Consider the following 25,823-nt stretch of genomic DNA (forward strand, 5'->3'; position numbering starts at 1 on the left):
AATTCCTTGGGCATGTCCCCTTCGGTGCACCTCTGAGTGACATGGCTAGGCTCAGCTTGGTCCTGCGCTTTCCATCCACATTCCAGAAAGGGGGGGGGGGGCAAGGAGTGCCTCTCACACAGCAAAGGGTAGCTCAGCTGGAGGTAGCCCAGCAACCTGCCACTTTGCTTTGATGGTGGAATTGCAGCCGGAAACAAAAAAACGTTGTGTGCATGGACTCTTTGTGTGTCACACGCACATCCACACCCCACAACACGTGTTTTAACATACTTGCTGAAGGCAAGGAAGAAACAGCAGTCTCCCCTTTTAAGAAAACTAGCACTTTTTCAACAGGAAAAAGGAGGTTGGGTGGCGCACCACCCCATGCCTGTTTTGCTCTATCTTGCTTGCCTAAAGGAACCCTAGAAATTTTGCTGAATGTTTGGCATTTGGAATTGAATATGCTGATGGAATCGCTTGTTTTCTTGTCTTGAGAATTATTTTTTATCTGATGCAGACAGTGTGCTGACACTTCACGTTCATGCCATTTTCAATTTGCATTGAAAATCCTGCCATTTCATTAAGAGAATGAGGCATAATGTGATTTATTTAGCAAAACCCAATTCCTGTGAGTTGCTGCAGACTTAACAGCAGGAGCGGAGTTGGGTGTGTGGGTTGCAGTGTGGGGACAGAGGCCACCTCTGTCCCTTCTTTCCAAAGCCTTGCCAAGGATTCTGCTGCTACAGGGAAGGCCTGACATCCGACCACAGCAGCCTCAGCAGGGCCAGGTCAGTGGTGACTTGTTCCTGGTGCCACATTTCCCATTAAACCAAGGGGGTTGAACCTCTTGCAGCCCAAGGGATAAATTCTATTTCAGAGAAGCTTTCAGGGTCTGCATTCCAGTAGCAGGCATGGCCAAAGGGGAAAGCAACAAGATCAGAAATACAAAAAAAGGTACCAGCTTATTTCAGCTGAATGCTCTTCCTGCCAGTATACCTTTGGAGAGGCATGTCAACCATTTACACTGGCAGAAAAACTGCCAGGAAGCTGCTAAACAAGCTGTGACTGGGGGAAAGTGGGTCGAACCAGGGATGGATCGTGACCTTCTGGGAAGCCACATCAGGCTGCACTGGGACCCAGGAGGGGCAGATTGAGACCACAGGTCTGAAGCTCTGTACCTCCACTTGGAAACAGTAGTTTTCCAGCGTACTGCACCTGGGAACCGCCTGTTCCATTTCCCTTCATGTTGCTTATACAGCATCATGGGGTGAATGGTGGTCCAGCCCTCATCACAGTGTTGTTGCTGATCGTTGTCTCGGCAGCTCATTGCTTGGCCAATGAATTAAGAGTGGGCCTACCTAAGGGGCTGTGCTACGGCCTCCTTTCAGTGGGGCACTGGTGCCTACAATGTCAGTGACCTGCTTTATCCATTCTAGGTTTTACCCTGAACTTTAAAGGAGCTACCTGTAGTGCTGAACCCCACCCCCAAAGTAGGTTCAGTACCAAGAATAGCTTCTCTAAAGTTCAGACTAAATCCCAGAGAGGATAAACATAGCAACCCCCAGCCCCCACGACCTCCTCAAACCTGGTGCCAGCTCTAAATGCAGAAATGTCATGACAGGAATGCAACAAGAAGAGGCCATGCCGGGCCGCTGGTGTGAGGGCAACCTCAGTCACACTCAGAAGTCATTATTAGCAAACCTCCATGATGGCAGGCATTGATTCCTAATAACAGAGAGAAGGCAATGCATCTCTCCTGTGGAGACAAACAGAAGAGGTTAATCCAGATCTGCACTGTGTCACCAGTTACTTGGTAAGCAGGGAGTGTGGCACCCATGATGCTTTCTAGGCCACTAATTAGTTCATATATTCAATCAGTACCTTCATTGGAAACAGACCTCTGGAGAGGAAGCAGAGCTCAGAAACAGCATGAATGGCGTGGGTTTATTCATGGGATGTATCTCATGTAAGCTTGGAAAATGTTCTAGCCAGTTTTTTTTTTTTTTTTTTTTTTTGAGGGGGGGTGGTCTCAACTTCTGATCATGTAAACTTCCAGCTCCCTTCCTACAGGCTTTAGCACAGTTATTTTAAACAGTCGTCCAATACTGTAAACACTCCTGTTTTCCTCCCGTTGCTGTTAGTTCCGTAGAGACAGATTGGGGGGGGGGGATCTCCTTCAGTTCTCATCTCAGTGTAAACTTACCAAATGGGTCCTTCCCAAATCAATATATGATTCATGAGAGGGATAGAATTCAGGTACCCTGTAATGTTTGTACACCTCAGCATCTTACAGTGCAAGTTTTTGAACAATAAAGGCATCCACAGAGCTTCCATCCTTATTTGAGGAAAGAATGGATAGTAATGTGTATATTAGTGATAAAAAGAGTCGAAGAAGCATTATGAAAGGGAAAACTGCTTGCAAAAATGTGTATGTTAGAAGTCCATACAGATATATATGAGAAGAAATAAATACGCATTTTCATGCAAATTTTAAAAGTCACTAAAATGCAGGAGAGAAGAATGAACAAAGGAATGCGAAACCTGCATTGACAGATTTGTCCCTGTCTGTGTATAGGCCATCTGAATTATTTGTGTACAGGCCTATGGTACAGGTGTGTATTTGTAAGAAATGAGAGTGTGAGAGAGATTGTTCACTGTTTGGCGATATTTCCCCATTGAAACAGCTTTCATGAATTCCCTTTTATTTCTCCTGCATTACTGTACCACCATAAAGCTCCAAAACTTTAAACATTTCACCACAAGAATCTAAGATCTTTGGCAACCCCTGCTGTAGTTTCTGTAACTAATGCAGAAGATGCACTTTCCTCTTATTTGCCTGTATTTGCAACATTTTATTTTCCTTCTGGGCAAGCAGCCATGCAAGGCACTAAAGCTTCTGTTTGCCCCATGAATCAAAAAGTAGTGATGGCTGAGCTCTCCCCACTTCGCTTTTGTATTGGGCTTGCCTCAGACTTTCTAGGGTTCAAATTAACTCCAATAAACTCAGCCTTATTCTGATCAAAGTACTATTGCAGTCCCCATGACAACAGGAAAAGGCCTGGAGGTTCCCCCAGTCCTCAGTGCCTCCATTTCTTGAATCTGCCATAAAAAGGGTGGCACCAGCAGAGAAGGTCCTAGTTTCAAGATGTTCCTGCACTGTTCTCTGGGTAGCCTGTGATGTGCATTTCTGAGCATCTCCTGGCCAATTAGAATCATAGAATAGAAGAGTTGGAAGGGGCCATGAAGGCCATCCAGTCCAACCCCCTGCTGTTGCAGGACACCATGTTACACCATCTCACTCAGATGGCTGTCCAGCTTCTAATTACATCAATCCCTGAATACTTTGGGACTACATATCCCCCGTACGCCAACAGCACTGGGCACCTGAAGTGCCTGTTGGTTTGGCCATGAATTCAGAACTAGGTATTTCAGGTTCACTACCAAGAAAACCCAGCTGAATCCCTTCCTGGCTCCAAATCTAATAAACAAAGGACCCTTCAGTCTGGCATTGTCTTCATGCTGTGGTCAACCAAATGTGTTGTTACCAATGCGATTCTAGCCTTAAGGGCTAGAATTGAAGTACCCAGGAGGGCAAAACCAGCTCAGGCAACCCTGTTCTCTGGCTTTTCTGTTTTCACTCACACAGAATTCCGGAATGCATGAAGGCATGGCTGGGTGGGAATGCAATTGCAACTGCCCATCCTGTGCATTCTGTTGTTTACTCCCATTCCGCAGATTTTGTATCTGGAATGTTTCTGTGCTCATCATTCCCTTCCTTTCTCCCCTCCCCTCTCTCTTTTGTTCTCTCCAGCACCTAAAGACAATGAAGAGCGAGTGTTTAGGGAGCGGATGCGCCCCCGGAAGCGCCAGGGGGCAGTGCGACGCAGGGTCCATCAGGTTAACGGGCACAAGTTCATGGCCACCTACCTTAGGCAACCAACCTACTGTTCTCACTGCCGAGACTTTATATGGTAACTTTTCAAAAATGTGGCATCATTCTGATTCTGACTAGTTTCTTGTATTTCATGATAACATAACTGTGGTCGTTTTGATTATTGAAATTGTTATTGTTATTTGTGTATGTATGTGGTCGGTGTTGAATTCCTTGTATTCTCCAGTAGTGAAGAGAATTGCCCTGTGGTCTTAAGTGCATATTGCCCCGTGCACAAGGTCTCATTGAGTATAGGGGTTCTTCTGAGTAGGCATGCCTAGAGTTGCACTCTTTGCTCGGATCCCTGCTTAGATCAGCCTAGGGACCAGTCTGATACTTTGGCTTTTGCCAGCTCCTAATAGTGGTGCTGAAAGTTGCTCAGGACTGATGGGCTCCACCGCCACCACTTCTCTGAGAGGTGAACATTCCCACCTTTGATCCAAGAAATGGCGGCTGCAGAATCCACCACAGCTTGTTGGCCCCTCTTGCGGAATCCAGCTCCATGCTCGGTGCAGGATTGCCGATGGTCTGACTCCAGCCGGCAGGACTGTTCTGCAGAGCTCCTGATAATATATTCGAGGTGCTCTCTTTGTTCATTCCCAGATCTCCCTACTTGCAGCAGAAAGGAGTGTTCACCCAGCCTCTCCTATATCTGTCATTTAGTCCATAAAGCCTCCAGCTCTTTCATGTCACCCCCGTGTCCTTTGATCAGAGGCATAATGGTAAATTTGGAAAGGTGGGCACTCCTCATTACAACCCCTGTAGCTGCATCCCCAAGGAGGGTGTCAAGGGCACGGAGTCACATCGGTCCACATCAAGATACCAGTTCTAAGAGCTTTCCTGTTACGCGCAGCTCTTTTGTTAAGCTCATGAGTCTTAATTGCTCATTTAAGAGCCAACTCCATTGCCACAAGGAACAATATCTTGTACCTGGGAAAGTTCTGCAGCTCTTGTGAAGACTGAAGGCCAAAGGGAGCAGAAAAGCCTGAAGGAGCATGGCAGTGGCAGATGAGGGCAGCATCCCTGTGGTTAGGAAGTGTCAACCTTACATCCTCACAACACCACTATCTTCTGTAGTCGCATGGCAAGGAGTTCATCAGCTACACTTGTCTGGCTCTCCAGGTCTCCTGGCCTTGAACTCCTGCCAGCCCCAGTCAATATAGCCAATGATGAGGGCAGATGGGAACTGCAGGACAAAACAGAAGTTGCCCACCCCTTGATTCTTCATTAAAGGTGCCAGTTCAAGGCCGTCATCTACAGACCTGGTCAGTACTGGGAGATGGATGACTGCATAGATGTATGGACAGACAGATGTGACTGCATTCATGCAATCCTTTCTTTTCCAAAGAAAACTTATCCAAAGGAGGAAATGGAGTGCCAAGAATCCATAAGTATGATCAGTTTTAACTTTTGGCACAGAACAAAGAATAGCTGGGAGGGAGGGTAGGAAGATGTGGGAGGGAAACAAGCAAAAAGCAAGGTTCAGCCTGGAAAATTCCATCTGGTTAGCTAAGAGAACAGTGTTCCTGAATAAATAGGAATGTGGCCAGTGCAGTTCTGCATATGCCGTGCACACCCCAGTCATCTGCCGTATTTCTCTTTCCTGTGGCAATGTGAGCATTGGTCTGAACTCTGTTTTCAGCTCCTGATTTGGTCTGTATGTGTTTTTGTTTGCAGGGGAGTGATAGGAAAGCAAGGGTACCAATGTCAAGGTAAGCAACTTTGCATATATATTAGAAATATTAATTACATATTTCAATATGAAATATTACACGTGTGTGTAATATGCATTGCATATATTAGAAATAATAATGAAGAGCTAGCAGGGTTGCTGTGCATTGGCCCTTGGAACAGAAGGGTGACTGATGGCTTAGAGGCAATCGCACCTGGGAAGAGCTTTTTCTGTGTGCCTCTCAATTGATTCTGATTTGAGAAATACATCTGGACAAGTCTGGGCCATGTCCCTGATCCCCTAGTTCTTTTCTGCATGCAGAAGAGCTGTTCCTTGTGTGCAGCCCACATGGGCTCCCTCCAGACTTGGCAAACGAAAATCTGTAGCTCTGTCCTCCTCCTCTGAATTCTGAATTGCTGTGAATTCAGCAATTCTGAATTTATTTATTTAAAGTTTTTCTATGCCGTCCCATTACTAAAATTCTCTGGACGGCTTACAAACAACAAAAAACCAAAGAACAAAGAAACCATAACCACAACAGCAGCACACAACACACTGCATCCAATAAATAATGGTAAAAACAAGGATATAACCAATTAATTGTTAAAATACCAAGAAAATGAAAAGGTCTTCCCCTAATGCCGAAAAGAATAGAGTGATGGCAGCAGACGAACCTCCCTAGGGGAGCGTGTTCCACAGTCAGGATGCCACCACTGAAAAGGCCCTTCTGCCTCCGATCTCAAGGGGTGTGCCGGCACATGGGGAGGAAGGCACTTCTTCAGGTATCCATCCAGGACCCAAGCCGTTTACGGCTTATAGGTCATTACCAACACCTTAAATTGGGCCCAGACGTCAACTGGCAGCCAGTGTAAATGATATAGGACCGATGTGATATGGGACCATCTGCCGGTCCCCATTAATAACCTGGCAGCTCTATTCTGGACCAATTGAAGTATCTGAACCGTCTTCAGGGGTTGCCCCAGGTAGAGCGCATTGCATTGTAGGAGGTGAGTTGCTGAACTGAGGGGCGTGAAGGCGATTGCAAGGCCAGATTTTACCATCAGAAGTGGGTGCACTGTTGTAGGACAGGGGTGGCTCATAAAAGCATCCCATGCGGGCTGGCAAAGTGATCAGCAGCTGTTTCAGGAATGCAGGCTGTGGGCAGTGTGCAGGCGGAGCAGTCTGAGCATCCAGTCGGTGCCTGGCTGCCTTAATGCAAAGACAAAAGTGTATCAGTCCACATCCAAATTTTGCACGTTGCTTCTTTGTCCACTGTATTCATGTATTTATTTCTTTTAAATATTTCTAGGCCACCTTTCAGGGTAGGAGCTCCCTCCCAAGGCAGTTTGCAACAACAAACTAGACCAGTTTTGCAAAAGTTGCTGCTGCTGTTGCTGCTAAAATATTTCTTCCCATAATTCAGGGCAGAAATCTTGCCAAATCATAGTACAACAGTAAAATACATAAAATTAACATAGTTCTAAGAGTGATAAAAGCACAATAAAATACTAAGAAAACAATAAAAGCAGCTATAAAAACCAACCACAAAGCTAGCAAGAAAATAGCTACCCTATTAGAAGGCTAGAGTAAAATATTATGTTTCAGGGGCCTTCTTCGAAGCTTGCCATGTTGGAGCATGGCAATCCGTGATGGAGGCCTGTTTCAGAGGTGTGCGGCCCACTGAAGAGGAGGCCCTCTCACCAACCTAACTACTCTCAGAGGTGGGTGGATGAGAAGGGCCTCTTTCACTGATCTCAAATTGGGGCAAACTGATCTGAATGAAGATAGTCCTTCTAATAATTTGGTTCCAAACAGTTTAAGGCTTTAAAGGTCAAAATCAGCACCTTAAATTGGGTTTAGGAATATACCAGTAGTCAGTGCAACTGGTACGGTTTAGGTAGTATATGTCCAGACTGAATTGCACCCACAATCTGAACACTCCAAATCAGCATGCGCACTTAATCAGACTGTCTTAAGTAAACATGTAGGTTTTCAAGACCTTCGTCAAAGGCTGCAGTTGTAGGACCTGAGGGACCATTGGTGGCCGCATATTCCACATGTGCTGGGTCACTCTGAAAAGACCCACGTCATCTTGGGACCAGGCCTAGTGAAGATCCGGGCCATGTTCACATGAAGTGCTTTTTCAGGGTGCAATCCTCTGCATGCTTGGATCAGAAGCATCTCCTGTAACTCCAGCTTCAGCCAGGAGCGCTAGTTGTGGAATGCTAGGAGTTACGGGCCTTTTATGGTCTAAATATGCATAGGTTTGTGCCCTTAGTTTAATCGTTTTTCTCCCATTGCTTTTTTTAAAAGCAATATAAATTCAACAATGAGGTCAAAATATATATAAAATATAATCATAACAGTCCACGAGACCATGTCAAAATACTCACATTGGAAGGCACCAAAGTTATAACACCTCCAAACCCTCCATCCTTGTGAGTGTCATCCAGGGCTGTTTACACCAGGGGTGGAGCCGAAACCCCCTGGGTAGGCTCCCCTGTGGCCAGCAAATGCTTTGGACTACAATTCCCACAATCCTTGTCCACTGGCCTTGCTGGATGGGCATTGTGGTAGTTTTCCTCTAAACACCTGGAAGGCCTCTGGTTGCCTGCCCCTGGCTTAGGCTTTCCCGTTTTATTTCAGTTCCTGCACTGTGGGCAAAATGAGAACATTGGCTTTGTGGAAACTCAGGCTGTCCCGGTTTCTCTCTTTCACAGTTTGCACTTGCGTCGTCCACAAGAGGTGCCATGAGCTTATAATAACAAAATGCGCCGGCTTGAAGAAGCAGGAAGCTCATGACGAGGTAAATATTTATAGAACGATCTAGATAACAGGAAGCCTTTTTGTGGGACATTTTTTGAAAAAGATTGTTCACTGCTGAGAGAGAGAGAAATGGGTCTTGTTTGCATCATTCTGGTCTCTCTAGTATACGGCCAGAGAATGGCTGCAGCAAATTTCTAGGCTGCTGTAATTGTCTGCTTTAAAGAAACCAAGTGCGGCACAGTGAGGCCACAATCCCATAAGTGCCGAAGTCTCCAAGGAGCACTTGAGGCTGCCCGCTCGTGGGGTTGCCACCAGAACTGGTGGCCCTTCCTTGTTCAACTTTCTCTTCTCCACAACTCGCATTAAGGAACGTCCTACTGTGACCCCGTCAGGCTCAGAGCATCTGCTTCCCTGGAGTCGAAGTTTGCAGTACCCAAGGCTGGTCTCGTTATTTTGACCTGTGCGGCAGAACATCTGATCAGTTCTTGGGCCAAGTAAATACAAGAATAAAATTACGCGTATGAAGGCAGATGGTTCTTCTTATTACTATACTTATTAATTTCATTTCTGTACTACCCAAAGACCAAAGTTCTTTGGTCAGTTCAGAAATGTTACAGAGGTCCTGGAAGTGTCAGCATGCCTAGGACCATGCTTTAAATAGATAGCATGGGAAGCTTCCTCGCTCTAAGTGAGATTAGTGGTCCTTCTAGGCCAGCGACTCACACCAATTAATAGTGGATCTCAGATTCCAGGCTGGAGGTCTTGCAGCCTTACCCAGAGATGCTGGGAGGACACCTGGGACCTTCTACATCTCAAAGGGGTGCTCTACCACTCAGTTACGGCCCCTCTGAGAGAACAATTTGCAGATTTTCCAAGAGAGCTTCGAGGGACTGCCTCTCTCTGCCAGACAGTACGGCCTGTCCTGTGCATCCGTTCAGCACCAAGAATAATTTCTGTAAAGATCACATCAGAGCCACCGGGCTCCACGGGCCTCCTCAGGCTTGCTCCCAGCTGTAAGTGCAGGAATATCATGCCAAGTTGCGCAACAAGGAGTAGGAGGGAGAGCCGTGCAACAAGGAACACAGGGAAGGGGGCAGTGCCAGACCACTGAGATCGGCCTTCACCAGATGCAGCCAGTCCTGGGCAGGGAAGGGAAAGGTGCCACGTAGCACATGCTTCATTGTCTCTTGCTACAGAGGAGAGGAGGGAGGGTTAGGGGCAGAGCCACTGTTTTCTGCAGCAGCCCGTTTGTGGTCACATCCTGCTCCTCCTTCCTTGATTTAAGCGATTAGCTCCTTAGTTTTCGTGCTATGCGCTTGCACCCTAATCCTCCGAGCGGTGCAAGCGTTTCCTTTGAATCACATCACTGGAAGCGTCAACCATTCTGTAAGATTTGCATTTATTTACAAATGTGCATATTGTGCGTAGGTGGAGATTCACAGCTTAGCACCCAAAGAGACACTTCTTCCCTATTGAGTTGTGCGAGGTGTGGTGCTCCTGGCAGCCCGAGTGCAGCAGTGAAATCCCACGGCTGTTACTTTCCCCCAGGCTGCCGCGCTGTAACCCCAGCTGCCTGCATTGACCCGGACCGAGGGAGTGCGTTCTTCACTGCATGGGAGAATCCCATGTCATCCCACATCTCCCCAGAGTTCATCACCATTTGCAAGACATGCCGGGGGGAAATCTGGCCAAAAATATTCCTTAGAAAGAGAAAGGGAGATCCCATTCCCAGCAGAGGTGTCCACTAGGAGCTGTCTCTTCGGAAGCATATGGGTCTTAAATGTTCGTCCGACATCAGCCCACCCCCAAATCGTTTGCGTTTGCTCGCAACTGTTCACTGCAGTTCCCTGCAACTTTGAGGTTGCTGCTAAATTCAAGGGGAATGGAGAAGCTTGGGTGGAGGCTGGCTGGCAGTCATCGCTGCAAATCCAGATGTTGTGGCGCTTCAGCCCTCTGCCACTCAACCCCCACCATAGCATTCTCACGGCCTTAATTCAAATAAGATCGCACGCTCCTCCTCGGCGTTGCCTTAAGCCTCGTAGCCCCATGTTCATGCTTTCCAAAAACTTGATACCTCATGTCATGGTGATCTTCCCACCTCCACCCTGCCTCTCGGCTAGCAGAGAATAAAGAATTCCTACTCTGATTTATATTCTTAGGATCCAGGAAGTTGTGAGACATGTCTGAATGTGTGCTTTTGTTGTTTAACGGACTCCTGGATAAAAGGGAAAAGAGGCTCATGGGCTATGGGGTCGGAAGCATGCAACTTATTTACACTTGCGCTGGGAACTCTCTTAAACAACCAGTTGGTTGTTTATGATGCAAACACGATCCATTGCAATGGCTCCAGAAGGTATTCTGTATGACATAGATACTTCTTTTAAGTGACAGAAGGGTTTGCATTAAGATCAGAAATGGCAGAGAAGCTTCCCTTAAAGGCACAATTCTATGCATGTTTAGGCAGAAAAGATTCCTGCAGTTCTGAGCAATTCCTCAGCCAGCACCACTGAGAAAGGACTTACAGCATGACTGGCTGGAGAATGCTGGGATGATAGGACTGGCCCTTGGCACTCATTCCAGCCCCGGTGAATCTTCAGTTGCTATCAGCGTAAGATAATGCCTGATGCTGAGTCAGGCTATTGGATCAGCCAGTGCAGGATTAGCCACTCGGATAAGCGGTGGCAAGCTGCAATCTCAGACAGTGGCCTTCCTGGTCAGCTGAGACAGGACTCAGTTGACCAGTTTGGACTGGAAGCAGCAGGAATTGGACTTTGGAGCTTCTGTGTGCAAAGAACATGCCCTGTTACAGCCAGTCTGCTTGTGTTTTGTGAATTCTCGGGGACGTTTCATTCCATTATCCACTGACTGAGGGAATCAGATCTTGTGCAAATGCATTCATTTGGGAGAAGGAAAGGGGGCCAAACTAAGAGCCCAGCAAGGATGAACCCTACTCCTAATTGCTGAATACCACCCGGTCCCCTCTATAACCCCTCTGCCAGCATCCTGAGTTCTGTTTCCAAGTCAAGCTGGACTGTGTTGGAATATTACAAGCTGGCTTTGTGGCTACACAAGTGGGACCAGCAGTGTGACGAAATACAGCCCTTCAGGGCTCCAGCCAGCCAGCCAGCCAGCCAGCCATGTTCTGTCCAGATGGAATTGCAGTCCTGTGCATGTTTAGACTGAAAAAGCCCTGCAGTTCCTAGCATCCCCCACCATGCTGTCCCAACATGCATAGGTTTCAGTCAGCATTCTGGGCCACTGATCATGCTCAGTTGACATTGTGTGTGGGGGGGTGCCCCCCCCCCCCCAGTTCTATAAACCTTGGGTATTCCCCAAGCTTGCTGAGCGCTCCCCCTTGTGTGTGCTGATGCTTTGTGGCACATGGTCGGGAAGGCCCGTTCACGCGAGGGCTGCATTGCCTCATTGCACCGTGATGCAAAGACACCTTGTACTAACTCCCCAAGTATAGAACAGAACCACCCTGTAATCTCCTGCTCTCACTCACTTGCTCTCATACACATGCACACACAACCACACACACACAATGTTCTCGCAATCTTTCATTTCTGCTCCTTACCCACAAGTGCACACCCCTTCTCTCTCTCTCACACTCACTCACTTGGAAGTCAGTGAGAAGAGAAGACTGAGGGGGGACATGATATCCCTCTATAAGTACCTCAAAGGCTGTCACAAAGAGGAAGGTCAAGATCTCTTCTTACTGATGCCAGAGTGTAGGACACGGAATAATCAGTTCAAGTTGCGACAACCCAGATTCAGGCTGGACGTCAGGAAGAGCTTCCTCACTGTCAGAGCAATACGACAGTGGAACCAGCTGCCTAGAGAGGTGCTGGGCTCTCCCACACTGGAGGCATCCAAAAGAAACTGGACGGCCATCTGAGTGGGGTGGTGTAACTTGGTGTCCTGCAACAGCAGGGGGTTGGACCCGATGGCCTTCATGGCTCATTCCAGCTCTTCTATTCTAAGATTCTACGATGGTACTGACTGGAAGAGTCACAAGAGGAGGGCGGTATTGGTATTTTTGTGTTCCCATGTGTGGCTTTTTTCCCTCCAGGTGGGCTCCCAGCGCTTCAGTGTCAACATGCCACACAAGTTCAGCATTCACAATTACAAAGTGCCCACCTTCTGTGACCACTGTGGTTCATTGCTCTGGGGACTCCTGAGACAAGGTTTACAATGCAAAGGTAAGGCACATTCCTGCCTGGGAGCTGGGCTTGGCCGTAGCTGACTGCACTGTACTGCAGAGGCCTGACTGTGTTTTCCATTTCCATTGATGTTCCATTGATTTCAATGAGGCAAAACCTGACAACAAACCACCTGACAACAAACCACGGGTTTTCATCGTTTGTTCATGGTTAACAAGCCATGGTTAGTGTGACTGGATTCAGGCAAAATGATAACCAACCCAGAGTTTAATGACAATCCATGCCCAATACTTGAGTGTGGGTTATGTCATCTGAACCTAGTCATTGTATAATTCTAGCAAGCAGCAAGACTACCCAACCAGGTAATTTGCCTAACTCACAAGCCAACACATTGCTGTGCTACCTCTGATGGAGTCCTCTTCAGGTGTTGTTCTGGAACCTCCTGCAGCAAAGTGGCCTGGGAAACTAAGGGCCTCAGGAGAGAGGACTACAGATTTCCCCTCTGTATTCCCTCTGTTTTATGTGGATTCTTTTTGTGTGTTTTAAATGTTTGTTAACTGCTCAGAAAGCCTCAGCTATCGGGTGGCACAAAATGAAATGAATAACTAAGTGTTGCTTCCAAATCAGAGGGTGATGCTGAGCCACCAGTCAGACTGTGCCCAGGTGAAGGACTTCCTCCTTGTAGAAAAGGCTTCCTCGGTAACAAGGCCTGTCTCTGGTAGAACGTTTGCCAGAAGCCTGTAATAATTTCAGCTAAGCTTTGAGTGGGGCTCAGGATGTTCCAACGATTTGACCTTCACTATCAGCCTGACCTGCATTCTGCCGGCTCCATGGCACTTTTTGTTCTGACTGTGCTCTGCCGGTTAATCTTTGCTGCCAACCTTGAACTCCTGCTCGACTCTGCTTTTTGGGCTGTGTATCTCAGACCTCTCTTTTATCTGTGTATCTCAGACCTCTCTGTGTACCTCAGAACTCTCCCTCTCCCCTGGCAAAACCGCTCCTGCCCATTGCCTGGTTACTGACTTGCTTTTTGGATTGCCCCTTAGGTTAGCTTTGTGTGGGGCCTCATCCACCCATAGCCGGACACTCACTGGGATTGATCCAGAGTGCCAGTGGCAGGACAGGACTCCCACAGGCCCTCCTCTGCCCTGCCGCCCCCACCCAGCTATAGGCCCTCCACATCTGCTCCAAGGAGGAGCCCTCCCCTGCAGAGCAGATTTGGTGGGTGCATGGAGAGTGGTGATGGGGAGGAGGCAGGCTCATTTAGAGAGCAAAGGAAAATAATGCTCCCCCCGCCACGCATGCAATGCTTTTCCTCCACTAGGTGGCGCTCAGATATAATGTAACACACAGCTTTGCTGAGCTGTCAACAAAGAATTTGAACTCGGCTGACTGTTGCTTCCTTTTCTATATTTGAAAGAAGAACTCCCTGGAATAGTTATCATATGAGGAATACAGAGCATGTTCTGTTCTTAGTTTCAGCCTGTACAGCTGAGCAAGAGCTGAGTATGTCCTTGATATCTGCCGATTCCCTGGGGCAGCACTCTTTTTCTTGCTGTCCTCTTTGGCCAGGCCAAGTCCAGATACACAGCTGTGGGAAAATGCTTCTGTTAGCTGCATCTGCAGGGCTTGCCCTTCCTTCCCTCTCTGTCAAGGATCGCAGGCACATGATCGAGTGGGTTTCAGCTTTACCTGCGCATAGAAGGCAGGCAGCGGGATGCTCCACTGACCTGTCTCTGAGTCCTTCTCAGCAATGGGAGTGAAAGTGTCATGTGCAAACTGTTGGGAGAGGAATTGTGTCTGGCACCTCGAAGGGAGGCCTGGAGGAAAGTGACAAAGGAAGAGGGTCTTCTCAGTGGTAGCCCCTCAGTTCTGCAGCGATCTTCCCACTGCTTGAACAGCTTTCATTTTTACTGAAATCATTTTTAGTTTAGACTGTTAACATTTTGTATATTGGAATTTTATGTTGTTGTATTTGCACTTTTATTGTCATCCATTTTTTATTATTGTATCTGTGTTTATGAATCGTGCACTGCCCAGACAGCTTAAGTTTTTGGGTGATATAGGAAGGAAATGGATGATGATGATACAGTTGTCTACATATCCATCTAAAATTATTTATCGCACTGCCTTTAAAGGTGGAATTTTCTCACAGCAGCTTAACACACTCAAAAGTAGTTTTTCAAAATAGGGGTAGAGATAAGAAGTTAGGAAGAGCAGAGAAACAGAGCTAATAAATGACTGAAGGGAAATGCAACAGACATTGTGATGGTAAAGAAAGAAAAGAGAGATGCAGGGATGCGAAAATCATCAAAACTCACGTTCTCTAAATTCCATCACACAGTTTGTTCCCACTAGAGCCTTTGTGGACTTTGTTTCTTTTATTTTTACATGAAACTTTGTGGGCATTTCCCCAAATGGCAGCATCGGGTCTGTGCATCTTTAGAATGTACGTGTTCTCTTTCCACTGAGTTGCGTGCATTTTTTTAAAAAAAATGTATGCATGGTGCTGATCAGGTATATTTGAGTCTGGGAATTGCACTGTGAGCTCAGAAATGTATGGACCCCAGTGGTAGATTGTGTCCGAGTCCCCAGGCAGTCTGCAAAATGCAAGCTGGATAAAACCTGATTAAAAATGAACTACAGTGAATTTCTCATGTGTTCGCCAAGAGAAGAGGCTGCAGTAGAGGGCAGGGAAGAAAATAGGAACAATAAGGGATGCAGAAAGAGCCCTGTATTGTATTGTAGGGCCATAGATCAGAGGTGGCATTGCAACAAGACCTGTTCAAGTGCAGAGGGAGGAGAGGAAGTCCATTTTGGGGCACACAGGGGCAGGGTAGGTTTCCAGAATTGGTTAGAAACAGCACCCCCAGAAAGGTATTTCTACAGTTTGCAGTGTAGAAATGTGGCCCTCTTGAGCTTGCTAAGAACGCCCCTGAGCATGGTGCCTGTCTCAGGGCCACTCCTACCACTCAGCAGAGGGAAGAAATGGCCTCAGGCAGATGATTCTGGGGGCAACAGCCCCCTCACAATTTCTCCTGAGTTTACATCCCTTACCTTGTAGTGGAGGACAGAGCTATGTACAGACAGTCCCCAGGTTACAAGTGAATTCTGTCCCTGAGAAAATGGAAATTCATCTTTAAGTCAAATATATATGTGAGTTGGATCACATTTACTCAGCCCTCCACATTTGGGGTGGGGGGTTAAGGGTGCAGGATTCCTGTGAAAGTGGAAAAAAAACCAAATATCTCTAACCCCCCCCCCCCCCAAACTCTTTGCAGCAAGGAAATGCCAGAGAGATTTCCCTCTCAGGATGGGTGGGGCAGAGAAGGCATGCTTTGGAGGCCTCCCTTTCTCCCCTTTCACTTCCCCGCCTCTCTCTCTATGGTAATGCTATGGAGGCCTCCCTCTCTCCCCTTTCACTTCCTCTCTCTCTATGGTGTTGCTTTGGAGGCCCTCTCTCGCCTTTTTCTCAGAGGCTGCCTATATACGGCTGCAGCTGTCTGGGGCTTCCTAAGCTAGCCTGCTGCCTCGGGGTGGTGAGGGGGGGAGACCATTCTAAGCATCAGTGGCGCTGGCATGGCTCTACAGCCAGTCCAGTGGTGTCTGTACACTGAAAGGGGAGGGGGAGCCATCTTGTTCTTTGCTCCAGCCCTTGAGCCAGTCAAGTCCTCTTTTAAGCTGCATTGCCTTTTCCTATCAAAATCATTTTCTCATTACAAGGAATATTGCTACACTCCAGGAGTTTATAGTCGAGATAGATGATCTATGCTGATATCGCAAGACAACTTAATCTAATTTCACCTTCACTTCTCTGTGTTTCTCCCTTCTTGCTATAATTTACAGTTTGCAAGATGAATGTACATAGACGCTGTGAAACAAACGTGGCTCCCAACTGTGGAGTGGATGCTAGAGGGATAGCTAAAGTCCTTGCAGATCTTGGTGTCACCCCAGATAAGATCACTAATAGTGGACAAAGGAGGAAGAAGGTAACCAAAGGAATTGTCTTGTACTATAAATGCATGCACTTTCTTCTCTGTCAACCTGAGCACACATTATAGGTGGTTCAGGGAAGTTTGAGGAATGGTTACATGGGATGTCCTGTACAAAATGACCTGACACAGGTGTGCGACTTGGAACTTAACTCTCTATTGGGTTTCATGGAATCAAAGACTTGGAAAGAATCTCCCAGCTCTGCCCAATTATTACAGAGCAGTTCTCAACAAGTGAAGCATTTAGAAATGTTGTTAAAATACTCAACTGCATATTTTGGGCGGAAATTACTGATTGATATGCAAGTAGAAAGGAATGCTAGTTGAAAGCATGCAAAAGTGACACAGAGCAATAACAGAGATTCAGCGGTGCATTCTTCCCTGTATCTCTGTCATGGTATCAGCCCCCACGAGAAGCAGTCAGTGACTTGATGTGATTAAATGCAAATGTCTTGTCATAAGCATAAGCATTCTTAAGCATTGCTAAGGGAGGGAGAACACTTAATTCAGACAAGCTTTATAAAGCAGCTGCCCCGTGGCATCTATGATACGAACACCTTCCTAACTTCCAAGCCAGGGGGGCGGAAATGGCTTTTTGCTCCTTCAAAAGAAAAAAAAGAGTACCAACTTTTTTTTTTTTTTTTGCAGAATACATAGCAAATTAAGTCACTTGACTGTGTTTTTGAAATCTGTGGCCTTGAGGGCCAAAAGAGGCTTTACTGTAAATCTGCATCTAGCAGCTGTGAATTTTTCACTGTTTAAAGTAGCTGCAAGGCCCCCATCCAGATCTTCAGAGTCTACTACCCTCCTCAGTGGAGTCCCAGCCTGGGTCTGGAGTAGAAGTGAAAAGCAAGCCATGACTGCTGGATGAAGTGATAAAGTTAATGTTGAGGCTGCTTCTGCAAACACACTAGAATCCCAATTCCAGAATGCCTTTCTCTGCATGTTCAGAGCATGAATCCAAGGGAAACAAAGCCTAGGAGAGAAATGGCAGATAGCACCATAGCTGTATGCATTAGCCCCAAGCACTTTCGGGAAGGGATGGTTTGCAGTGGGGAAAGGCTGGCAGGTGCTTGCCCTTTCTCTTTTCCTTTGAGATTCTACCCCCATTGGGATCCCGGTCCCATGTTCATGATGGGCAAAAGGCCATCCAGCTGGTATTTATACGCAGCTCTTTGTGAGATTAGGAACTCTTGGTTTATCTTTCTGTCATCCTGGAGAAACTGGCCATGCAAACAGTTAGCTGGCTGGTTGCCCTAAGTGGGTGTAGTACATAGTTCCATAGAGACACACAGGGCCATTTCATACATACTTCCAATTTTACAGTACAATTATATGTAAGATGGAAGGCCTAGTAAGCATGGTTATTTACGTACTGTTGCCTTGTAACTGTGGTTAGGATTGCAGCCTTGATGAGGGATTTAGGATCTCTCTGCTTGTAAGGACTCTTTTCCTAGGCAGCCGATATACGCACCAGCTGGCCAATTCCCTTCTTCCTAGCTGATCAGGGAAGAGCAGTTCCTGCCGGAGAAAACATGGCACCAAACCAGTGTTGCTAGTATAGGTGAGCAAAGGCAGCAGTGGCTCTTCCTCCACTCCTGGCTCTTCCTTGGCCAGGAGTGCAGCAAGGCAAAGAAAGAGTGGCTGCAGCAACAAAACAAAGAGCGACAGCAGCGACTGTCGTGATGCTGAAGTTTCTGCATTGCAGCTGTCTCAGCCCCAGGCAAACGAATGACTTGGGGTACTCAGAACGGTGGTATTGCTGAAAACAGCCATGTGTGAATCTGGTTTGGGGGTGCAAATTGTCTGATTTCCTTGGCTTCTCTCCCGGAATTCCAACCTACTCTCTTTCTGCCCTAATTCCTATTCACACTGAGGATTTGCATGGTCACCCAGCAGAAAGCGAGTCCCCATGAGTCCACAAGACCAGTTTGCACACACAGTGTCCACACGCCCTCAGTGCAAGCAGAGTTCAGCTTCCGCACACATGACTTGTGGACTTCGTGTACGTGGCACAAAGAAGGGGCCCCCCTGCATTCCTAAGCATCTGCACACTTGATCTAGTTTGACTTTCTTCTTGGCCAGGGCCAAGCATGGGAAGGAGATTTAAAAAACTGATTTCTGGCCATATACTATCCTTCCTGGCTGAAACACTCTGAATTCCCTTGCTTGTGTAGTTCGGGCTGTCAGCTCAGGATACCTGCTTTGAGAGATGGATTTTGTCTATGGAACCACATACATGATGTTACTTTATGTTAAGTCAGATTCTTCGTTCCCATACCCCGGCATCATCTGTTTTGATTGGCAAGGTTTCAGGCAGGACATTTTGATTGTAAAGGATTGTGACTGTGTGTGTCTTAGTAACACACTACGATTCTCCTCCAGATACTACTAATTACCTGCTTGCAGTCTATGCTGATACTAGAGAGCAAGTGGCTTGGATCGTGAAATCCATATAATAAAGGAATCATCCCTGCTCAATTCGTGTGGTTTCAAATATACAGCTGAAGAAGCTCCAGAAGGATTTTGGGCCAAATTTCCCATTAGGAAGCATGAATGAGTGATATTTGAGCTCACCAAGATTCTTTGACCATCAGCTCTCTAGTTGTCCCACACCTGATCTGCATATGTGCTTACTGCTCAGATGGGGAAATTACGTAAAATAATTAGTAATTAAATGTAGATGGGGCACAAAAATCCCCAAATTTGTGCAAAGCAGGGCTGATTTAGTTTCTGGAGGAAATCTGCTCTTTGACCTTTGAGAATATATTCAGTAGACAAGTTCTCATAGTCAGACCTGAGGTTGTAAGAAGAACAGGCTTGCATAATTTTGCAGAAAAATATGTATATATTTACACACTCCTTCACATCACATAGTATGCAGTTTCACCTTATCATTTTCACTCATTAAAAAGAGAAAAAAGATGGGGTGAGGGAATTGCAGCATGGTGGGGTGAGATTGATCCCTTCCCTATCCAGCCATGCCCTTGAATATCTTCTCACCTACACAGCAAATAACATTAATTAAAAAGCTCTCAGTGGGAACTTCTTCCTAATGTCCCTGGCCATATAAGAGGTCCAGTTGCCAGTGGACAGAAATAACGTGCTGTGCAAGTTTCTCCCCCAGAGCCTCCCATAGCTGAAACTACTTAGAGAAAATCAGACGACAAAGCTGCATGTCACGCATTAAATATAGCATCTAAGTTGTATATTTGAAACAACACAAATTGAGCAGGGTTTGACCTGAGTAGAAGTGAGGTCACAAAGGGCTTTATTATTTTCAATTGTCAGAAGGAATCGTTCTTGTCAGGAAGCCATGTAAACATCAGTGTCACTAACTTTGAAGTCCCCTTCTGGGACCTCATGAGAACATAAATATTCTTATCTGGTTGCAAAGCTGGCAAGAGATCATTCCTTTTCCAGTGCTCCCTTTGGCCCTCTGTGACATTACGGGGATGACAAATGGAAAGGCACTGAAATACCATTCTTTTGAAAGCGAATTGAATTCAGCAGATGCTTGCAAAGTCATTGCACAGATTCTGTTTGCTTGTACATCAGGATAGGAAGAAAGATGTTGTTAGTTGCGAAGTCACATCGACCCAAGATGGCATAGGAACAATTGTGCCAAGAGTTAGTGCAATAACATGAGTGCAATAACCCATAACATCAGTGCAATCCTACCTGTGGCTATCCAGAAGTGTGTCCTAGTCAGTTCCGTGGGACTTTCCTCCAGCTAAGGATGCACTGGATTGCAGCCTTTGTGTTCAGATGCCAGGTGTCCTTTCTGGTAAGCAGTATCAGTTGCTTTCTGGGGATTTCGGGGATTGAAAATCCCACTGTCGCTCCTGCATGTGGTGATGCTGTGAAGTCCAGCTTGTTTTTGCTCAATGGACTTTCTGCCCACTTCCAATCCAATAGTCAGAAGCAGGCTGAGTCAGGGTCCCCGCCCCCCGCCCACACCCATGAACTAGAACAAGCCACAGTTTCTGCATTAAAAAACGCTAAGGGACTTTGCACACATCTCGTTACTTGTGCAGTCTGCACAAATGGTGCTGTGTGCACAATCTGGAAGTCAGAAATTATGCAGTTCTGACACATTTCGTGCAAATTGTGCTAAGACTGTATTTTTAAAAGCTTTTTAGCTTCCAGTTTGCACAAATAGAAAAATGTACAATGTGCAGCCCATCTTAGTGACAGATTTCCACGAGCTGGCTTGACTCATACAACACTGGGTCCACAGTAGTGTGGGGCTAGCAAGCTGGAATCTGGGGGCCCAATTATGAAATACATTTGATATTCACCCCCTACCTTACACCTGCCACCAAATGCTGCACTGGAGACCCCCTGTACCTGCCTCCTAGTTCTGCTAGAGCAATGAGCAGAGTTGCCACTCAGCCATGGAGCTCAGTGGGTGACTTACGCCCTTCGCTGTTAGCCTAACCTACCTCACAGGATGAATTAGAAGGAGGACCATGAAGGCAGGAAATGAACATGAATAATGGTGATAGTAATGGAAGATCCTGGTGCATCAGGATATGCGACTTGTTAGCCATCAGCAGCTTCGCATCCTTTTCACTGAGTAGTTCTAATAGCCCTTCCTTCTTCTGAAGAGTCCCAACAAGACTTGCCTAGTTTCCAGTTGATCTCCCACCCAGGTAACTTATAGGGCAGGACCTCTCCAGCCTGGGCAACAAAGCTGCGTCACGTCCCGTTGCAGCGTATTCCTAGCACCATTCATGCAAAATGAAATGTACGTTTGGCACTGCTCAGCATTACGTTAAGCATCCTAATTTTTCTCAGTGCCAAATCTGGCCCAAATCCACCCAAAGTCCTGTTCATATTTAATCACACTTGTGTTTTGAGTGGGGCTCAGAGAACAAGGGCCTTTCATGCAGCTGGGACTGAAATTCAGGACAGGAAAGTAAAAATAACTTAAATTCAGAAATTATGGTGTCTTTGGGGGAGCGGGCGGCTTAGGGTTCCTGTGCATGGCTTAACTTGAGTTTGAACTAGATTCTTTTTCCTGCGCATTTGGCAAGTGTACTCCATGATGCCAAAAATGTCCCTTATCAAGCGAATTGAATTTTCTACACAATTAGAGCAAAAATGTCTTTTTAAAGATGGAATGCGGCGCTTCTGTCTGTGATGCAGATGGCAGTTCAAGCATTTTCAGTTGCCTTCTGCTTTTTGAGTAACAACTTTGTTATCTGGAATTGCCTCTGCTTGCTCATAAATGTCATGTCAGAAGAACACCTTACAATGGCTAAGAGTCTGTTTTGTTTGTCTGTTCTTAGCTTGTTCCGGGTGCAGAATCTCAGCCACCAGTTCCTGGATCCTCACCAGGAGAAGATGACCGGTCAAAGTCAGCACCAACCTCCCCCTGTGACCAAGGTTCACTAGTGTTTATTTCCTACTGATGAATATGAGGCATTCTTCGCATGGTGAAAATGTGGCACTGCTAGCTCTGATTTAACCGAGAGGTGCAGGACTGCCTTTTACAGACTGAGAGCACTGAGCCACCTGGCCTGATGCAGTTGTTGCGGGAGCTCTCCAAGGTCCTGGAATGGTGCTTTTCCCTGAGTAAAAGGGATCTTAGATTAAAGTTCAAATGGAGATGCTTGGGACTGAACTTGGAGCACCCTGTAAGCTAGCCTGGTACAATCCAGATGCATTGGACTGCAAATCCTGCTAACTCCAGCCAATAAGCCCACACAGATGGCATTCTAGAGAGCAAACAGCATCTACATCAGGGGTCTCAAACTCACCTGGGGGCCGCTGGAAGTAGAGTCTGGGTGAGGCTGGGCCGCATCAAGTATTCCACCACCACGGTGGTGGTGGGCCGCTCATCTGGAGGCCGGCCAGGTGCCGCCGGCGCTTTGAAGGCCTCAGGGCCCCTCCCCCATGCCCCGCCTGTCCAGGCAATTGGCCCACGGGCCGCGAGTTTGAGACCTCTGATCTACATTAACAAGACCTCAGTTAAAACATCTGAATAAATTGTTAAAAACACAAGAACAAAAAATAAGCAGTGCCAACTAATTAATAATCTGTTCAGCAACAGACCGGCTTATCTTTAGTATTACATTGCATTTATAGCCTGCTTCCCCCACCCGCTTTGCAAGTGATCCTTCACTCTGTTTTTATCCTCACAACAACCTGTGAAGTTGTTTAGGCTGCACGTCCATGATGGGCCCAAGTCACCCCGTGGGCATCATGGCTAAGTGGGGGCTCAAGCCTGCATCTCCCATGTCCCCAGTGCAACACCACACCGGCTCTCAGACTGTCTGACCACTACATCACACTGGCTGACATACGAAGCTCGAACAAAACTATCTTTACCTTGTGGAGGAAGGCGAGGGGCTAATGCAGCCCCCTTCAGCAGGGAGTTCCGGAGTTCAGGCATACCCCGGGCAGCATCCCAAGTAAAGTGTATCACAGTCATTCAGATGGGGTGCCTGTCGGACAGGATAAAGCGTACGTGGCCATAGCCAGATCTATCATTAATGTTTTGCTCTGTTCACAGAAATTAAAGAGCTTGAAAATAACATCAGGAAAGCATTATCGTTTGACAATCGAGGAGAGGAGCACAGGGGGGCAGCAACAACCTCACCTGACAACCAGCTGAACACACCAGGGGAGAATGGTGAAAATGGGGAGGTCAAGACACAGACAAAGCGCATGGGCCTCGAAGAGTTTAACTTCATTAAAGTGCTAGGAAAAGGCAGCTTTGGAAAGGTAGGTAGCCTTGACTGCTGCGTGACTGTGTTCACTTTCTGTTCTCACACACACACACACACACACACACACACACTTTACTGAAAGCCCAAGAAGGCCATGAATGCACCCTTGCCTGCACACTTGTGCCATGTGGCATCATGGGAACTGTAGTTCTCTGGGCCTGCTGTGTGCCTTTGTGCCAATGGGCTTCCATGGGAGGTGACTGAAGCCCCATCAGTGAAGGTGTTCAAGGATAGACTGGATATGCACATGGTGAGCATGTCATGAGTAGAGCTGGCTGGAGCCGGGGGTCAGACTAGATGGCCTGGGAGGCCCCTTCTGATTCTTCATGTTTCTTTGCCCCCACCCCTCCCACTGTTTGCCAAAAGTGGAGTGTGTAGGGATGATGCATTAGGCCAAATCCATGGGCTGCAGCAAATTCAGAGGAATCGCCATCTCGGTACGCAGAAAAGACTTGCTTTTCCTATGCACTAGGAGTTGGAGGTACTTGGGTTTGCCCAAGCTTGCCAGTCAACATCAGCTAGTCAGTTTCATGGCCCAGCTAGGATTTCAGTTCAGGTTTCTACAGATCTAGCCTTATGCTTCAGCCTGTGGATGTTGACCCTCAGGCCTGTAACCCAACCCCAGCCATCCAGGGTTTCTCCAAAGCCCATGTCCCTTTCCCCTTTCGCCCACTATTCATTTTCACTGTTCTTTTGCAGCCATTCTAAAAGGTTGAAATGTTTAGTGATGGGCAGTAAGAGCCTTAAGCTTAAACAGGCTGGGGCTTTTTGCCACAGTCCCTGCTGTCCTGCCCAGCACTGGAACGCAGCTTCCAAGAGCTTCTCCTAAAGTGGGTTTCACTCAGCTGCCGAGCCACTACCCAGGTTCTCATTATGTCAGCTGCCAGTCATTTAAATGGAACCTCTTGTGCCACCCCACTTCAGTCTGTGTACCAAACCAAAAATGTACGTGCCCATTGCCGGTGGTGTTAGGCTCTGAGCTGTTCGATGCTGGGAATTCCTTGGCATACCAGGCTAAAGCCCGTGCAGTGGGGAAAAGTTGGATACTCCTTCCAAGTGGGGCTGTCTCAGTGCTGGATGATCCAGAGCTGCCTTCCCCAGCCTTGTGCCTTCCAAATGTACTTCACGCCCACTCTGATCATTCCAATCCAGCATGTCCTGGCAGGAGCTGGTAAGAACCACAGCCAAGCACATCTGTAGGATCTCAGGTTGGACCAGGTTGATGTGTAGGAACCTGGATGGAGAAGACCATGCGGTAAATCCCTGCTCTGCGGCTGGGTCTTCTTACACCTCTGACAGTCTCTCACTTCATTTAGTAGTTCTTAGAATAGCTCAAAACAGAACCCACCTGTGCACTGCCAAGAGCCATGATGGTAATAGAGGGTGGACCGTTCCCTCTGCAGCCTCATGATGGTGAATACATTTCCCATCCCTAAACTGCATTTTAATGTCAGTGAGTTGAAGGTATGTCTCCCAATGAAAAAAAAAATGAGCTGCAGTTGATAGCATCCCTTGAGGCACTTGTCTACAGAAAGTGCTCCTTGGGGGCATGACATTTCTTATCCCTGAAGGTAGTTCTCACATCAGATGCCTTGAATTTGCAAGTCAAATATTTTTTCTGGTTAACAGCAATGCAAAGTCAACAAGGCATGTAAACACTAGGCTGTGTTTGCTCTGCCTCCTGCTGCCACAGTATAAAGAAAAGTTGCAGAGGTGATTTTAATGATAATGGAAGCAGCAGCATCGAATCTCATTCTCTCACTTGCAGATGTGTTGTGGCTTCTTGCTGGGAGAACAAATTGGATGTTTATTTTCTTGGCCATGTATAAGGAGTGAAATCATTTGAAATCTGAAGTGGCAACAAAGTTGGGGTGTTAAAGCCCCAGAGAGACATGATAAAAAATCTTCTTTGGAACAAAACCCATAAGAAATTTTATCCTGCTGGCCCAGTATGTTGTGAGTCTAGATTTGATTTATGTCTAAAAATAGATCCATATATTGCAATGGCATTTACCACAGCAAATACTTAAGTCAAGAACACTTTTGTATGTGCACTCAAAAGCCACGGCTCCCAAGTGTGCTTCTGCAGGTGTGTTAAGATCTGACTGCCATTCATACTTGAAATTTCTGTTGCTCTGGCAGTGACACGGGGTGGAAGAAATTAAAGTACTTTATTTTTCCATGGACTTTTTTTTCCATTGCATAAGCTCAATCACAAGGAAAGGTTGCCAACTTCAAATTCAGTATTAGGTGAGCTTGGCAGTTTCAACATTATGGATGGGCAGTTGTCACTACAGCTGGCACATTTCTTCGGGTAGCTCAAAAATTTTAGTTTTTCTCCCTCAAATCTAAGCACTGTAAGGCAAGTGCATGCTATTGTTTTTACATATTCAAAGCACTACCTTTATATACTTAAATCACATTTAATGTGCTTTAATTTTTAATCTAACATTTCAGGTCAAACATTTATGCTTAATTGAGCCAAAGAATTAACCTGGGGTAATTTTAACGTTGTTCCCTAAATACGCTTGGAAATGCTGGCAAATGAAGGATGTTTTCAGTCTAAGGGCAGAATCCTGTACC

At 46.7% G+C, this 25,823-nt stretch overlaps 1 protein-coding gene across 1 annotated transcript in view; it reads left to right on the forward strand.

Moving 5' to 3' along the window:
* The window catches only part of PRKCE (protein kinase C epsilon), a 390,706-nt gene that overhangs the window by 256,853 nt on the left and 108,030 nt on the right, over positions 1-25,823 (forward strand). Inside the window, exons 3-9 of the mRNA XM_044429676.1 lie at positions 3,791-3,950; positions 5,588-5,622; positions 8,303-8,388; positions 12,421-12,550; positions 16,358-16,500; positions 21,798-21,894; positions 23,024-23,235. Of these exons, the coding sequence (XP_044285611.1) occupies positions 3,791-3,950; positions 5,588-5,622; positions 8,303-8,388; positions 12,421-12,550; positions 16,358-16,500; positions 21,798-21,894; positions 23,024-23,235 (863 nt within the window). The remainder of the gene's footprint in view (positions 1-3,790; positions 3,951-5,587; positions 5,623-8,302; positions 8,389-12,420; positions 12,551-16,357; positions 16,501-21,797; positions 21,895-23,023; positions 23,236-25,823) is intronic.

Source organism: Varanus komodoensis, unplaced genomic scaffold (assembly GCF_004798865.1).
Source record: "Varanus komodoensis strain SLA01 unplaced genomic scaffold, ASM479886v1 scaffold2, whole genome shotgun sequence".
NCBI lineage: Eukaryota > Metazoa > Chordata > Lepidosauria > Squamata > Varanidae > Varanus > Varanus komodoensis.